This window comes from Stegastes partitus, unplaced genomic scaffold (genome assembly GCF_000690725.1).
Source record: "Stegastes partitus isolate 25-593 unplaced genomic scaffold, Stegastes_partitus-1.0.2 Scaffold198, whole genome shotgun sequence".
Classification (NCBI taxonomy): Eukaryota; Metazoa; Chordata; class Actinopteri; family Pomacentridae; genus Stegastes; species Stegastes partitus.
In genome coordinates this window covers 610,465-627,790 of record NW_007577929.1, presented here as the reverse complement: position 1 = coordinate 627,790, position 17,326 = coordinate 610,465, and the positions used below count along the sequence as shown (strand labels likewise).

General features: G+C 40.0%; 1 protein-coding gene across 2 annotated transcripts in view; it reads left to right on the top strand.

Annotated features, from left to right (window-relative positions):
• Positions 1-17,326, top strand: part of klhl4 (kelch-like family member 4) — a 29,171-nt gene that overhangs the window by 8,848 nt on the left and 2,997 nt on the right. For both annotated transcript variants that reach the window (XM_008280545.1, XM_008280544.1), the window contains 8 exons: positions 6,007-6,174; positions 7,402-7,538; positions 8,015-8,211; positions 10,681-10,893; positions 12,550-12,736; positions 12,825-13,049; positions 15,446-15,608; positions 16,879-17,091. In XM_008280545.1, the coding sequence (XP_008278767.1) occupies positions 6,032-6,174; positions 7,402-7,538; positions 8,015-8,211; positions 10,681-10,893; positions 12,550-12,736; positions 12,825-13,049; positions 15,446-15,608; positions 16,879-17,091 (1,478 nt within the window). In that variant the 5' untranslated portion in view covers positions 6,007-6,031. The remainder of the gene's footprint in view (positions 1-6,006; positions 6,175-7,401; positions 7,539-8,014; positions 8,212-10,680; positions 10,894-12,549; positions 12,737-12,824; positions 13,050-15,445; positions 15,609-16,878; positions 17,092-17,326) is intronic.

Here is a 17,326-nt window from a genome sequence, read left to right as displayed (position 1 = left end):
CCCCTTTTCAATCAAGGTTGTGCTTAATGGAAATGCAATCAAAGTGTAATTGCTGGCAATGACTTTATGACAATCATTGCATCTGTAGATGTATATTGTAGCCTGGTGAGTTAGACCAGTGACACATCATGGCTCGCATGTTCATCTGCGGCTAAGCAGATGTGTGGATGTCACTGAGATATGCACATTCATTTACTCCACCAGCTGGGTGGCCTTATTACGTCTCACATCATAAATCCCTGACACATAATTTGTCACAATCCCTCAGGCTGAATCTCGGAATGAGTTCTGCTGGCTGTGAAAAATACAAAAGTTTTAGCCGTTCCTCTGTAGTTGGAAAATATGTGCCAGTCATTTTGTGGCAAATGCTGCTCAGTGATTAGTTTCAGTGTCTCACAAGAAATCCATTCCATCAGTTTCTTCCATTTTTTTGTCATTGATTTGGTTCCTCATTAACATTTCAGATTGTTGTCAAACTGCAAAGTAAATGAAAATAACTCAGCTCTTGTGGTCGTACCTTTACTACAATAAACAGACTGACCCCATTGGAAAAACCACATAGCGACTGATGTTTACATTCGTGACCTCTTGCGGTTGTGTTAATAAGTGCATCTAAAATCTCTAAAGTTTTCCGAAAGACAGTTGTTTCATCACTGTTGCTCCTTTAGGATGGGATGGGACTTGTGACCCTGGTTACTAAAAAAAAAAATCTTCCTGCAGATTTGAAAGAGTCTTCTTTAGTCCAAACAACAGTGTGTTCCTAAACGCAACCATGAGATTTGGTTCCCTACACCTGATCACGACGCTTAGTTGTCTAAAAATAATGTGTAAAAATAACAGTAACATTCATATGTGTGGCTTTGGAAGTCAAATGGCAGTTGGCTTATTCTGTCGTTTAGGTATGAGGACATGCAGAACAAATAATACAGTAACAGTATACCTTTAGGAATCTGCTTGAGTTGGAGATTTAATGTTTGATAATATATGATCACATAAGTGCCCCTGGTAGAAAGATGTTGAAAATATAAATATAGATACTGTATGCGATGTAGTTATTTGCAATTGAGTGTTGTAACTCATACTATATCTGCTTGGGTACCATGAATATTGAAGATAGGTAGAAAAAGACTCATTTATGCATTTATGCTGTGGTCTGCGCTGTTGTAATTATTCTCATGCTGTTGGCTTTCTCCTGAATTTAGTTAACTCTCTCTCATCTCAAGTGACTGCCACATATCTGCTGAGTTGTTAAATCAAATGTAGTGAAGTAGGGCGTAATACCTTGTTGTCTCCCAGCCTCGCTCCTAATGCCGCGACATATCTACAGTATATTTGTTCTGTCCTCATGACTCTCATCCAAATAACCTCTCCCCATCGTTGACAGAGAATATATGACAGAAGTTAACCCGAATGGAATGGAAACCCTGACCTCTCCCACATAAACACTAACAGAGGCTTGAGTCAGCGGGCTGTTAGTTTGAATGATATCTCAATTCCCTCTCCACCGCCTTGGAAAAGAAATACCACCACCTCTCCCCCTGTCAACAGCAGTAATTCAGATATTTGTTGAATGCCCCATAACACCGCAGGGCTTATAGGGTCTCTGTGTGACACATCCAGTGAATGCGTCTTTAAGATACTGTAAATTGCAAAACACAGTATATCTGCTTTAATCTCACAGCGACACCCCCTGGCCTTAGAAGATTTTGGGATCGCAGATAATAAATTGTGAACATTGTTCTTAAATTTTTTGCCAAATCAACATTCTGTGACTCGGATGGAAACTGAAGATGAAGCCAGAATTTTTATTTGAAAATCTTGCTTGAACAAGGAAGAAACATGTAGCCTAAAACAAGTTCAAATATGCATCAGTGTTTTGTTTTCCTCTCTTCCAAATGCACCTATTTCAAACTAAATTATCCAGACACACTTTCTGTGACTCTGACTATTAGTAGAGGCCATGGCTTAGTTCAACAATGTCCTGAGGCATAAGCATTCAGCAACGGCACTGAGGCAGGAAGCATGAACAACTGTGATCAAAGTGAAAATATGACAGTTTACACAAATGAGAAAAGTGCAGTAATTTATCCTGTTTTATTATCCTGGTTTACACGCACACTTTAAGGTCTTGGGAAAATGTTAAATTAATGGCGACATAATTCAATCGCTTTTAAAGTCGCCTCAATTAACAGTAAAATATTAAGACTTTTAAGTCACCAAAATGCACATAAGCTGTAAATGCCTATAAATATCTGTACGCCTGACCACCTACACTGTATTGCTGCAGATTAATTTGTTTACCCACTAACATTCGATGTAAATAAATTATGGACAATCCAACAGTGATGACAGCCTCATACACTATGCAAGTTAACCTGCCATCAGCAAAGCAGCGAGAAGCTTTCTGCTAAGATCTGCACATTCTTCACTTTCAGGACGGCCACAACCCCCAACGTGTGTCTCTCTGTCTCTGTGAGGACATTCATCGCCATAATGCATTCCCTATAGACCCTTCCCCTAACCTGAAACACACTGTGTATTTTGCAGCAGATTTGGTTGTTTTTTTTACTGTATTTTCTGCACTTCTGTAATTAGTTGTGTTTGCTTCACTTTAATGCATTTTCTTCTGAGCGGTGCACAGGTTGTCAGACTGGTGAGGTTGTTGGTTTGGTTATTTTACGTGTGTTTCGTGTGGTTTTGTGGGTTGCTATGCGCTGAGCTGTCAGGGTCAATGTAAAAATGCTATAAGGAGGCCTTATGACATTTCTGGTATGAGCTGTGGCAATTATCCATGACATTCTTTAACATCAAGGGACTACATTTTGAACAAATTTCAGAGGACATACATGTAGTATGCAGCCACCATCATTATCAGTATTAAGCAGATGTGGCCAGCATAACAGTGGCAACAGAGGAAAAATATCTTTAGTGAGCCTCAGTGAAATACAAAGTGCTGAGAGGAAAATCTAATTCTGCGCAGAATTATCGTCTCAGTCTCACTGTCTGGATCAAGTTATTACAGTCAGTGTGTATATTTCTCTCAGCACAAAGCCCAATGGCAGCATACTGACTGTCAAAACACGGAAGGCGTAAAGATCTTATGGAATATATAGACTTGGCACATGCTGTACAAGGCTTTGTAGTTTTTCGATTCTCAAGCTAACCCGTGCAGCTCAGCGGAGTTCTGGGGAAAATGGCTGTAATAATCCATTTTGAAAGATGCATTTCCCATTTGGCCCAGGCAGGCACGACTTTCCCTCTTGTAGTCGGAAGGAGTTGACACTAGTTGGAATAAGACTGAGATTCTGAGCAACACGTCTGACTCATAACCTTTGCAGCCAGAGCCTAATCTGGGCTGACGTAGGAACATCTTGAGCCCTCTAACCATTCATCTATTTAACACGATGATTTAAATACCTACCCTGTTTTATTATTTATGAACGTCTTTTCTATGTATTGGTGCTGCATTTGTCTGTGTGTGGTCGGCAAAAATAGCATATGGAGTTTCCATAGCACATCCTTTATACAGACTCCTAGCCTTGACAAAACTGTAAAATTCTGCATAGCTCCTGCTTCACCTGCATAACACTTTTTTTTTTTCTTTTTCTTTTTTGGAATATGTAGTGCCTTAGACGCAATTAGTCACATTATGGTGTGATAGCTGTGAGAAGGTGTGAAGAGCAAATGACAAGACTTCAGGTGATATGTACTGGCACAAGGAAATCTGCTGGAGGATGAGGTGTGATGGTAAATAAAGTAGAGTCTTCCCTGCTATTTTATTCTGTTCTGGTTTACCTTATTCAATTTTGTAGACTAATTTACCTGCTCGTTGTTGTGAGGATGCAAGTAGAAAGCCTGACAGTGTGTTTTAGTTTGTGCACCACAAAAGAAATCTATATGCTCTCTTACTTTGTTACTTTCTGCAGAATTGCTTGGTAATATGTGATGCACAGCATTGTCCCTACAGCAGTTTCTCTCCAGCAAGGTGTTCTGGGGTTTTAGTGCCTCAATAAAATTGGGCTATACCTCTGATGATCCAACCCACTACTGGAAGCGAAATATACACCTCAGAGGAAATTTACTGCTCCCTAGAATGTGATACCAAAGCAATTAGTGTCGGAGAGATTGGTAGGCATGAAAAATCCTTACAGCATGCCTTGGAGCCAATACAAAGGCAATGCATCTCAGTTTTATGGCCCAATTGCTTATTCAGTCTTGTTTGGTGTTCCTCTCCAAGACTCCAGAGTCAGTGGGGAATATCGTGACAGGGTAATAAATTACTCTTGCATTTAGCATAAAGTCTCCCAATAAAGATTAGACTATAGGATACTGCAGTGACCGGAGTGCAATATAAACAATTCCCGGAGGCGAAATGTTGTTGCTTTTGGTAATCAAAGAGGAGAAACTTACACGCTCGGCTAAAAACTTTATAATAGTGTGTTAATTAGGACATCAATAAGAGCCACCGCCCCCTCCATATTTCCTGCAATATCAATCTCAGCACGTGCCAATACATTACGCTGCCAAGCATTACAGGCTTTCCAGTTCATTTCTATTGACAAATCTGTAACTTTACTAGTTTACGCAGCTCTCGTATCCGCGTATGAGTAGTAATGAGCAGGGACGTAAAGTTGCTTTAAATAGCAGTAACATGTTTTTCTTGAGCGCTATCAGCCTTTACACAGCAGAAGGACCATGAGATGACAGTAAATTCCCTCGGAGAGACAGCTTGGGTGTTTATGTAGCATAACAAACAACCCTAAATGTCAATGAGTGGACTTTCTCTGTGAAGGACACCAAAGTGACTGGGCTGCATTATTTGCCATGAGTGTGAGGGATTACTGGGATGCCTGTAAAACAGCATGTAATCTAGCAGCCTGCGGGGACGAGGACTCAGCCTCGCCACAATGCTGCGAGGAACAGGCTGGTTCACTTGTTAAGTCCCTGTTTTTTGGAGAAACACACATGGACACGCAGATATGCAGATGCACACAGGAACAGACAAAAAGGCATGCGCACACATTCTGCCTGGGAAGCTGTTGCATAGATTGTGGCGCTGGCTCGTCCCATTGGAGTGCAGCGCTTAGTTATCCACTTATGTATGGAGTTTAGTCCATAACAGTTTTAATTTCAGCTTAGAGTGGCAAGAAAGATGCAGATGCACCGCAGGGAAAAGAAGATTCAGGAGTGCCATGTGTCCAAATAAGCTCTTTTGTGTCCTCTGTAATTTGTTGCTTATCTTCCTGTGCACAGCTATTTAATTTCTTTTTTTTTTTTTTTTTGTGGACAGGAAGAGTAAAAAGTGAGAGAAGATAATTAATTTGCGTAATTAATTTGTGTTTCTGGATTAGAAATTCCTTTTTAATTTCACCTCTGATGTCTCATGCTGTAACAATCTATGCTTCTTCAATGAAAGTTGTTGCTCGTAGTTTACTGTTTATTTATTTGTTTTTATTGTTATTGTCTAGAATGCATCGTGAAAGGCGATCCTAATGTAACAAATCTGATGTAGTTGTTTGAGTTTCTGATTTAAAAGACACGACTTGCCATATTCTGTTTCTGTCAGGGGCAAATGGGTTCAGATGCAATGCCAAAATGTTTTTATTATGTATAATAAAAGTGCAGAATGTCGAGCTTCTACAGTTATACAGTCAATGTTAATTTCTTGCATATTTTTTTTTAAATCACCCACATTTCTCTCTCTCCCTCCCTTCTTGCTTAGGTTATTCTTATTTTGTTTTATTTCATTTTATTTTATTGTCTAAATTGCATAGTGAAGGCCAATCTTAATACAACAAACCTAACGTAGTTCTGAGTTTTTTATTACTTGCCATCTTCTAGTCGGGACAAATGGGTCCAGATGCAATGTCAAAATGTTATTTTGTAATGTATATTAAACGTGTAGACTGTAAAGACTCTTTGGTCAAGGTTAACTACTAGCATTCGTCATTTTAAATCACTCCACGTCTCTTTACTCTCCCCTCCCTTCTTTCTTGTCTCCCACAGGTTGGCTCTGAGCACCTTCTCCAGAATGAACACCAACTCCTCTGATGAGTTTTTCCAGGCCACAAATCATGCAGAACAGACGTTCCGTAAAATGGAGACCTACCTCCAGCATAAGCAGCTGTGTGATGTCCTCTTGATAGCAGGGGATCACAAGATACCAGCTCACAGGTTGGTATTTGTGCTTGTGTCTGCTTTGGTTTCATTAATTACACCCACATCTGCTTAGATTAGAGGTAAAGACGCTCATCTGGATGCACTTCATTAGGTTGACGATAGAGACATTCAAGCTTTTGGTCTGGACCACTGTTTGCAACAAATCTTTTCAGTTTGATCCATGTGGGGAATAATCGAATCATCTTTGAAACGCGAGGCAAGATTTTATTTTTGTTTTTTTCCCTCATGTGACAGTGAACAAGAAAAGTATGCAAACAGCATGTTCACTGGTTTGCATCTAAGTGTGTAGCCTGCTGTGCTCTAATTACATCTCTGCCCATCTTCATTTCCACATTACATTTGATACATGGAAGAGCACTGTGATCCACTGTCAATAACTGAGCATCGGTTGAATGGATGAATTGAACACTTCACGTGACATCCCCGAGAGCCGTTGTGTTCATCGAGCGCATCTGCTTGTACCTCTCTCCACTGGTGCATTTTGTTCGTTGATCCAGATAGACTCATGAAACTGAAAGAATGAGCCGCAGAGACAGAAAAAAAAACAACCATCCTAGTAACCTAGTTGGGTGAACTGTGTGCTTTTTCATTGTGGCTTTATATTTCTATTTATGTTCTAAGGATTCTATATTCTAAGCATGTAGAGCAGGGTAGAGAAATAATAAATTACTATGATTCTAAATATTAGAAACCACAAGACTGTGGAATTAAGGACTGTTGCATTAATTCACTGAGTCGCATATTCTTTGCAAAAGCCACATGATCTTTCCTTTCCTTCATAAATCAGCCAGTTTGTTATGCGAGCTAGACAAATGAGTTAACATAATTAGAAGTCTGGCCATTGTAGCTATTATCAACATGAAGTATGTTGGATAAAATCATTCATCATACTCCGACAAAGTGGAATCATACGGCATGGGGTGGGGGTTGGGGTGTGATAACAATTCTCACAGTGACCTAGCCTGGTGTAAAAGCACACAAGCAGCATAAATCACTGTTAGAAATGGCACTACATGAAATTATTACGCTGACCACCGACAGTACAGCGCGATACCAGAGTATATACTGTGGAGACGTGTCCTTTGTCATAAAGCAAAGCTACACTCGAGGACATGAAACACAGTCTTGGGATTGATTCACTAATCTCTTAAAATCATCTTTATATTGATTTCCCATGGACATGCAAAGTAAAGTCATTAATTCACTGCGTTTTTCCTTTAGACTGGTCCTGAGTGCCGTGTCAGACTACTTTGCTGCCATGTTCACCAGTGATGTGAGAGAGGCGAAGCAGGAGGAGATCAAGATGGAGGGAGTGGATCCAGAGGCTCTCAGATCTCTGGTTCATTTTGCCTACACTGGTGAGTGCTCATAAAGATGTTCACTAGCTCTTGTAAGTAGTTATGAGAACCCTGAAATCCAGCATGATTAAAATGGTCCTTACAAGACCATTCATCACTGGGCTGACTGACTGGGCAGCACTTCAGCTTGAAATTGCTTTACGTCACTGGACAAATTGCCTTACTGTGTGTTTGAATCAGAAAAAACACTTTCACAGTGTTAAAACAGGAATGTCGACATTATATCAATGACTGGCAGGCTTTTAAAAGTACATTAAAAAAAGAGCTTAAGGGTTAATGCTGCATGTTATTTAACACCCAGAATACCAAGTGTTCTTCATTTTAAGTATTTTTTTTTACCATTAATGCTTTAATTTAAGGGCCATATACTTAATTAAAATGTTGATTACAATCCTTTCTACCACCACTGTTTTATGTGTTGCAGCTACATTCAGTCATGACATAAACATAGTATTTTTCCTGTCCTGACATTGTAGGTGTCCTTGAGCTGAAAGAGGAAACCATTGAGAGTTTATTGGCGGCAGCTTGCCTCCTCCAGCTTTCACAAGTCATCCAGGTTTGCTGTAACTTCCTCATGAAGCAGCTTCATCCCTCCAATTGCCTGGGAATACGCTCCTTTGCAGACGCCCAGGGCTGCGTGGATCTGCTCAACGTGGCTCATAACTACACCATGGTAGGACAGAAAACAAAACCAGATGAACTATTAAAAGAGAATGCACTCCTTATTGCATGAATGTGCAACTATAACAATGCAAGATTGAAAGTAAAAAAATATGTTTAATTAATATATGTGCGTTCATATGAAGTCATTTAATCGTGGGTCAAATGAACGCTGCTCCATACAATTTAAGGTACCAGCAGAACTGACTAATTCTTTTATTTTTTTAGCACTTATCTGGATTTATTTTCCTTTCATCAACTCTGATTATACCCATTGTTTTGTGAACCCAGCCAGTAAACACAGTCTCAATAATGGCCTAGCTGGGTGTGCTGTATATGATATTTGTGACTGTTTAAGGCCTAGTTCATTTTGAATAAGCTGCCATAAGCTGTAAAAAAAAACAACAAAAAAACCCCGACATATTGGAGTCTTGGTTATTCATATCCTGGGATTTCTGCAGATACATGGGTGATGTGCACATTGGAATAGAAATCAAGTAGTTTCATGCATTAACTTTATGTAATTTGGTCATGAGCTGTCAGTTAGAGATACCACATTGCTGCACATTGATTAGTGCACTGCCAGGCGTGCAAGCGCTATGCATTTCTGCGAGAATATTTGCACCAGATTAAGATTCATGCACGTATCCATCAGATAATTTCTTGCTGGTCATGCACAAGTGACAGCGGCAGGCAGGCGTTATCTCCTAAAGGACATCTGCTCAGTCTGTTTACATAGTCCCCATCCAAGACCAGGAGGTTAATCTAATCATCAAACTGCACAAGAGGGCCAACTTCCTGTTCAATCACTTCAGTAATGAGCAGGGAGGGCTGTGGGCTTCCTGGAAGACCATCCTCTGCGTTCTAAGTGGACAGAGTTGTGTTTTGATAAGCTTGGTTTTCCTAGTTGAGTTTGGCAGCCAAGATCCGCTTCTGACATTCTCTTCCTTTGTGAAAGAGTCGCCCTTTTTTACGTGACAGCACATACAAATGTGATACTTTATTGTTTGGGATGACATTGTTTCTTTTCAGCAACAGAACTATATCTCATTTACACGTCTCAGAAAAACGCTTGAGAGTCTAGACGTTGCAGCTTAAATCAATGCCAATTTTAGAAAATAACAATACATATCTGTCTGTTTTTGCCAGACTCTGTCGCAAATTACATGGTAATCAAAAGTTCTTGGAGGGTAATTCTCCCAGCCTCTCTCCGATTAAGCGTCAGTGTTCTTCCTCCTCAAAAAAACACTGGTATTACACAATTACTCTTTTGCAGCAGTTAAATCAATTAGTATCCTCTCCCGCTGATCTTGTTTTCCAAGCAGTTTACTCACCAATGAGTCTGCCGGCAGTCGAAAAAAACACGTCCTTTTAAATGGTTATGAAACAAAGTTGTTTAGCATTCAGTTTTGCTGTCAGCTGTTCGGGACTGGTAATTACAAATAATTGGACTAAAGCAATGTCAAAGACTTGGTTGGAATTTCATCCTTAGCTTCACCACCAAAAGATCAATAGTGGTCCCTCATTTAATTAAGGCTCTCTGTGTTAAGCTCTTAAAACCTGCTCTCATAATAGATTGGACCAAGACACTGTAATTTGTTGCAAGTTGATGATCAATAGCGAGTTTGTTTTTTGTAATTGTTGAGCATCCACTCTACAGTGAGCACTTGATTTGTCGAAGTTCCGGTGGCAGCTTAATAATTAATGCTTGGGTGCTGCGTTTAAAGAGTAAACAGGGTGGGATCACAGCCAAAGAGCTCTCCATATGACTTTCATGTGTTGAAATGTTGGACATACTAGAGATGCATAGCTGAGGGAGAGCGTTTTTATATATCATCTCTAATGGAACTGCCCAGAGACAAAGACCTTGAAGAGGTAGCCATGCAGTGCTGTAATATTGCCTGGGCTTCTGGCCAACAAATGGAAGATTAATCTTTGGGAAGGCAACAGAAAAAAAGCTTCCACAAAACTTAGAGCTGAACACTGCATTGGTGGGATTTTACTGCTGGTTTGCAGGGCCTTATTGTTACTCATTAAAAGGCTTACAGAGGCTTTATGGTATCATGTATGATCAGCAGGAAAAAAAAAGAAAAATGCTGTATAAGCTTATCAAGAGGCTTTTTTGGGGGGGAATGTTTTATGCCAGATTGATTAGTCATCTGTTGTTGTGTGGATGAACTTATTTAATGAGATAAGTGAAACAGATGACAGTTTCAGCTGTTCGTTTAAAACTGATGAGAAATGGAGACAATTCCTCCGTGGTTTATTATAAGATAGAGAATTTCAAACTGGCACTATCTCCTCACGTTCATTTTTCTTCATCTTTCTGTCCTTGCACCACTTGGTGTTCTTAGGTGTAGAAACACACACACACACACACACACTCACATGAACACACAAACGCACAAAATGCTGCACCAAACTCACTTCTCGGCTAATAACTGATGATTATCTGTCTCCTCCGTGTCCCTCTGCGTTCCAGGAACACTTCCTAGAGGTCATTCAGAACCAGGAGTTCCTGCTGCTCCCCACGGCTGAGATTGTTAAGCTGCTCTCCAGCGATGACATCAACGTTCCCGATGAAGAGACGATCTTTCAGGCTTTGATGATGTGGGTGAGATATGATGTCCAGCATCGACAACAGGACCTCGGGGTGCTTCTGTCTTACATCCGCCTGCCTCTTCTTCCTCCACAGGTAAGAAAGCGGAGAAAAAGTATTATGAGGATATAGCACTCTTTACTTAAGTTTGTAATTGATGACTTAAATATCACAAGACTTTCTGTCCTCTCCCTTTCAACAAAAGGTGTGATTTTGATCTTTGGTTCTGGGTGTAATCTATCGGTTTTATAACCCATTGTCCCTTCTTTAAAGGTATATACAGTACATGCACTCTCTATATAGAATTTTTGCGCCGGTATAGTGTGCTTCTATTTTAGTTACACAGTTTGAAACACAGCAGGCTGCAAGGTGGCGCAGTTGGTTAGCACTGTTGCCTTGCAGCAAGAAGGTCGCCGGTCACCAGGTCCTCCCACAAGGTCCAAAAACATGTTGAGGTTAATTAGTGATTCTAAATTGTCCGTGGGTGTGAATGTGAGTGTGCTTGGTTGTCTGTCTTTAAATGTAGCCCTGCGATAGACTGGCGAACCCTGCCTTCGCCCTAAGTCGGCTGGGATAGGCTCCAGCACCCCCACGACCCTAGTGAGGATTAAGTGGTATATAGATAATGGATGGATGGAGTTTGAAACACTGGAGCTAACATTATAAAAATACTGCTTTTCCCACAATGAAGCATTGTTAACAGCTGTGTCATCCAAATTTACATAACATCAAACAGATAAGCATTCTTTAGCTAACACAAAGGATGAAAACGTTTTATTTTCCCTGACAAATTGCTTTCCAAAGCTAATTATGCTCATGCAAATTTTATATTTATTTTCTACTCAATAGATGCAGGAAAAATAACAGTGTTTTTTGTTAAAAAAAAAAGAAGAAGAAAAGCCGCAGCAAATGTTTTCATGAATGAAAAATATGAGGGAAAAATGGTCTAATACATAAGTCATTTCATACATTGGCTTGGGAGATGTTGCTTGCTGTGAGGCAAATCAACAACAGAAATGAATCATCGTTTTTGTCAAAACTGGTACTGTTTTTTTTTTTTTTTAAATGAGCAGAGCGGTGCTGCCGACATTACTTGCAGGCAAAGCAATAAATAAATACAAAACTTTGATTCATGAAAATGAAATGTTTGGTGGAATATTCCATAAAACCACATAATAAACAACCTTTTTTGAAAAGCAACTTGTTCAAGCTTCAGTGTAGTTTCAATGTTATATGAAATTGGACATTCAGTCCCAAGTTTCAACACCGTAGAGTTGTCTAAGCTGTAGTCTGTTTAACAAAAAGGAGCAAAATATACCAACATGGACTAAAATGAAGTTGTGAACATGCTGGTTTACTTAATTGTAGTAAATAATATTGTAATTTCCTTTGTAGTAATGGCTCAGTTCTTAAGTTATTTGTGTTTCCTGTTACCCGACTCAAAGAAGAGAATTTCTTTGTGCACATGGCTCTAATAAAAATGACCTCACTTGATATTGATTGCAATCATTCCTTTGACTGAGAGAGATGCTGAAATCACACTGTTTCACAATTAGGCTGACAAAACTCTAATAATACTCACTTCTAACAGTCTTATGTAAGTTTATCAGCTTCCCCGAATTTCATTCAAATCTACACCAGGCCATCCATTGCATATATTCAAAGGTGATTTTTATAAACTCCTGTAGATGTTTTGAATTTCTCTACACCTAAATGTCTTCATACCTTTAATTCTTTCTCTTGAAAATGCAGCTCCTCGCAGATCTGGAAAACAACAAGATGTTCTCTGATGATCTGGAATGTCAAAAGCTGCTGATGGAGGCCATGAAGTACCATCTCCTGCCCGAACGACGTCCCATGTTTCAGAGCCCAAGAACGAAACCTCGAAAGTCCACTGTGGGTGCACTTTATGCTGTAGGAGGGATGGATGCTACCAAAGGTATAGCTTATACACAGAAGCTGCCAATGCACAGTAACACGGATTGTTTAAATCGTAACACGTGCTGTGTTTTTTTTTTTTTTTTTAGGCTCTACCACCATAGAGAAGTACGACCTGCGGACGAACACGTGGGTCCAGGTTGGAGTCATGAACGGACGCCGGCTGCAGTTCGGCGTGGCCGTGATCGACAACAAGCTGTACGTGGTCGGAGGGAGAGACGGCCTCAAGACGTCCAACATGGTGGAGTGTTATAATCCCATCAGCAAAGTGTGGTCCACTATGCCCCCAATGTCCACACACAGACATGGACTTGGTGAGTGTTTGTATTTACTCTGTTTTAAAAAATACACTCTTCAACTAATAAGACATTACTTTGTTTAGGCCAGTAAATGACACAGAGGCCATGCTGCCATTCCAAATAGCTTGTCCCTTTTCAGACTTCAGACAAAAAAACAAAACAAAACAAAACAAAAAACCCAACAAATGTACTTTCTCCAGGACAGTCAAGTAGGACTGCGACTCATGAATATTGTCATCATTGGTTTGTCTGCGGCTTCATTCCTTTATTAACAAATGAAGAGTGTATTTGCAAAAACAGATGACTCCATCTTCACAAACCTTCAGAAAACACACTTTTCTATTGTCTACCTGAGACAATATCAATCAAACTTAGGCGACCTCTGTTTTTGTCATGTCATTTCTACTGAGTCAGATCCACTCAGCTTCAGTTCGACTGATATTATTTCAGGCAAACAACAACAACAAAAAAGTTTTCTGAAAATTTGCAACAATGGAATTAATATATATATATATTTTTTTCAAATGAAATCATCAAATCCTCACACAAAAGGAAGTGGAAGCAGGAAATGGTTTGCTTGGTAAATTAATTAAATCATTGTTTAATTAGGTCTTGGTGGCTCGGTGGTTAGCACTATTGCCTCGCAGCTAGAAGGTCGCTGGTTCGCGTCCCAGTGAGGACACTTGGGATCTTTCTGTGTGGAGTTTGCATGTTCTCCCTGTGCAGTGTGGGTTCTCTCCGGGTTCTCCAGCTTCCTCCCACAGTCCAAAAAGATGTTGAGGTTAATTGGTGATTCTAAATTGTCCATAGGAGTGAATGTGAGTGTGCTTGGTTGTCTGTCTCTAAGTGTAGCCCTGTTAATTTCAAAACTCTTTCATCAACAACTATTTTCACCTCCATATGTCATGAAGAAAATTACTATTCTCAGAGGTAGGATGTTATGTGTATTTTAAAAATAATGTTAAGGTTCAAATCCTTTCAACCGTAACATTATATATTCAGAGGGAAATGAAACACGGTTCTCTTCGAGGTTTGAGGTTTTAGCTCAATCGGACAACCTGGTGTTATGAAACACCAAAAATTGCAGGAGACACGCTCAGAAGGGTCACAACTGGTATGTTGTAAAAAAAAAAAAATAGAAGAAGTTCTTTGACATAGACCTTTGATATTTTCCCATTCCCCTATCAAAGCTTGGCAAGCTGTGCTGGTCCTGCTCTTCCTTACCCTTCCCTGCCCAATAAATCTCATATCAGAAGCGTTTTGATTCACAGTTGAAACAGGTCTGGGTAACAGAACAGGGGGATCTTGTCAAAGCATTCAACTCACTCACCCAGTGTGGTCGGAGGTATCAGCGAGCCCAGGAGATCCAACTGTACAGATTATCTATGTTCTGTTTGATCTTTTCTGTAGCAAAATATCTCTTGCTGCTTTGCTTATCGTGTGCATATTTTTAATCTGAATATGTTTGAACTTGGAGTCTGCCAACATCCCCACATGGCCGCTTCCTGCTGTGTGCATTAGGGGTAAAGACAAGAAAAAAAAAAAGCATGCTTTTTTCTTTTTTTTTTTAAATTCCCAAACCACCAGTGAGTGATAAAAAGAGCTTCAGTACAAGGATGGTTTCAGTCTGATGGTGTTTATGTCATTCAAAGTTCTCTGAATTCGGTCTTGCCCTCATGTTCCCTCGAAAATAATTGAACTCTCACCAAAGGAAAAGAGGTCGTAATATGAAAATCCATTGTGTTTAAACATCCTCTTGTCATTGTTGCTGGTGAAACCGCTTTCCTCTGTGACTTGGGAATGGAGAATAACAATGCAGTTTTGCAGTCTTCCTGTTTTCTGAATAGATTTGGTCAGCTGGATGAGTCACTCTGCTCAGTTCTAAAACGAGAAGTATAGCATTGCCTCGGCACTCTCCAGGAACTGAAGAATCATTTTTGAATCATTTGGAAATGATTTATAATCATTTAACTCCTTTTCTTTGTTTGTTTTCCTTTGTACACCATATGTTAAAACATATGGTTTGTGGTTAAGCTTTATGAACGAGTTTGAACAAGAAAGTAAGTTTTGTTTTTTTCACCCTCAGTGAGACACATAATTGAGCATATCGTAGGATGATATTTGCAGTTATGTGTGTTTGTACTACAAACTGTAAATACACAATCCTACAAAATCAAAGTACAAGAACTGAAAGGACTGCACCTTATGTTTCGTTGTACTTGTTACAATGACAATAAAACAAATCTGAATCTGAATCTGAAGTGTTTCCGCCCTCATTAATGAAATATTTATAGTAGTAAAACTGACCACAGTTACATGATGCTGTCTGCTTTCATTTGCACAATTTCTTCTCTTTGTTTGCAAAATCTTTTCTTTTGGGAGACATCCATCACTTGTTTCCATTTGTGTAGGTATTGCTGTGCTGGAGGGCCCCATGTATGCGGTGGGAGGCCACGATGGCTGGAGTTATCTCAACACAGTGGAGCGCTGGGACCCACAGGCCAGACAGTGGAACTATGTGGCCAGCATGTCAACACCGCGGAGCACCATGGGAGTCACAGCCCTCAATGGAAAGTAAGTTGATCCGTCCTATCTTTATTGAACCTTCCAGGCTGTCCCAACATATCTTTCTGATAAAACACGTCGCCTTGTACCCCACGGCAAAGTATGCTGTTGCCTTTCTGCTTCATTGAAATATGTGCCAGAATTTGAAGGTAGTGGCATCCATAAAGTTGCAATAAAAAATGAGGCAGACAAGTGCAATTTACACTAAAAAAAAGGACCGCCTCTGTTAGTGCACGCTTTTGAAAGGCCCTGTCAGTTGTAAATGTATCTTCTTCTTTGTTGTTTCTTTGCTTGTTCTTGCAAATTCTTTCTTGTCTCACCAGTTTTACAACAACATCACCTTGTTTATTGCCTCCTTGGACTCTAAACATCACTATGTTCTCTTTTGCCACATATATATATATATTTGCTTAAAGTAATATTCTGACTTCAACTCAAAGAAATGTCTATCTACAATACTCAACAGTTTGCACAGTAATGTGCACACTGTACAGAAATAAGTTAAAATGAAAAGAGCCCTACAGCATGGCTTGGTTTGAAAAGCCAGCAGTAGGCAGTAACCTAATACATAAATTGGAATTGGGCATGAAAGAACACAAACATGGTTGTGTAACTCAGAGTTCACTGTTCCAGGAAAGGCTGGAATGCAGTATTAGTGCACTATTAGTTTGACAACATTATACTTCTTGTACGCTTTTGTGGTCCGTGTGAGATAAACTACAACGTGGCTGTGCAATAGTCTGCAGCTCAGAGCAGAGGCTGTTGTGATTAGTGTGGTAATTTATACAGTGTAATCTAGACACTATAAAGGCAGAACACTTTATGTATTTGTATGTATTAAATGCCTTACAACACTGTTTAAAAGTAAATTAAGCAGAGAACAAACCGACTCTCGGCCTAATTTGAATGTGTTTGTGTGCAGAAGCAGAAAAAAGGGTGCTGCTCAGCTGCATTCAGTATTCAGTGTCACGTCGATGCAGAGTTATTTTTGCAGCTAGGTCAAAAATAGACAACAAGGAAGCTGTTTCTCTAGCCTCTATTTTCTTGATGTTGGGCCTCTGAGCTACAAGCTCTTAAATCAATGATATGATCTTTCTGGAAGAGAACACACTTCAAGAAAGGGCCTTTGAAGAGTGCTATCTACTGCTCTCTGCTGTATCTTCTCAAGTTTGTCACATTATCACAGTTCTGTCACTATTTTTACAAACATGTGATAGTGACAGATGCTATGTACAAGCCAAATGTTTCAGAATTTGAACCATTTTGTTTAACTCCTCAGATTGTTTGCAGTAGGTGGCAGAGATGGCAGCTCATGTCTGAGGTCGATGGAGTGCTTTGATCCACACACCAACAAGTGGAGCATGTGTGCACCCATGGCCAAGAGGCGAGGAGGAGTGGGAGTAGCGACGTATAACAACTTCCTGTATGCTGTAGGCGGACATGATGCCCCGGCCTCCAACCACTGTTCCAGACTCTCTGATTGTGTTGAGAGGTCAGTAAAGGCTTCACCTCCGATAAAAACAGACAAACACAGTGTTGTGCTTGGATTCCTGCTGCTGGAGCTTGGGAATGGGTGGGGCAAAGCCTGTTGATTTTCTCAGAAGAACAAAAGGGAGTGGAACTCCTCTCAATCCCCACCCTGTTCCTGCATTTTGAGACATGTCTGAGTCAAAACACAATCGAAGAGATCACTGTTACAACACAAGGTTTCATTTTCTAATGTCTGG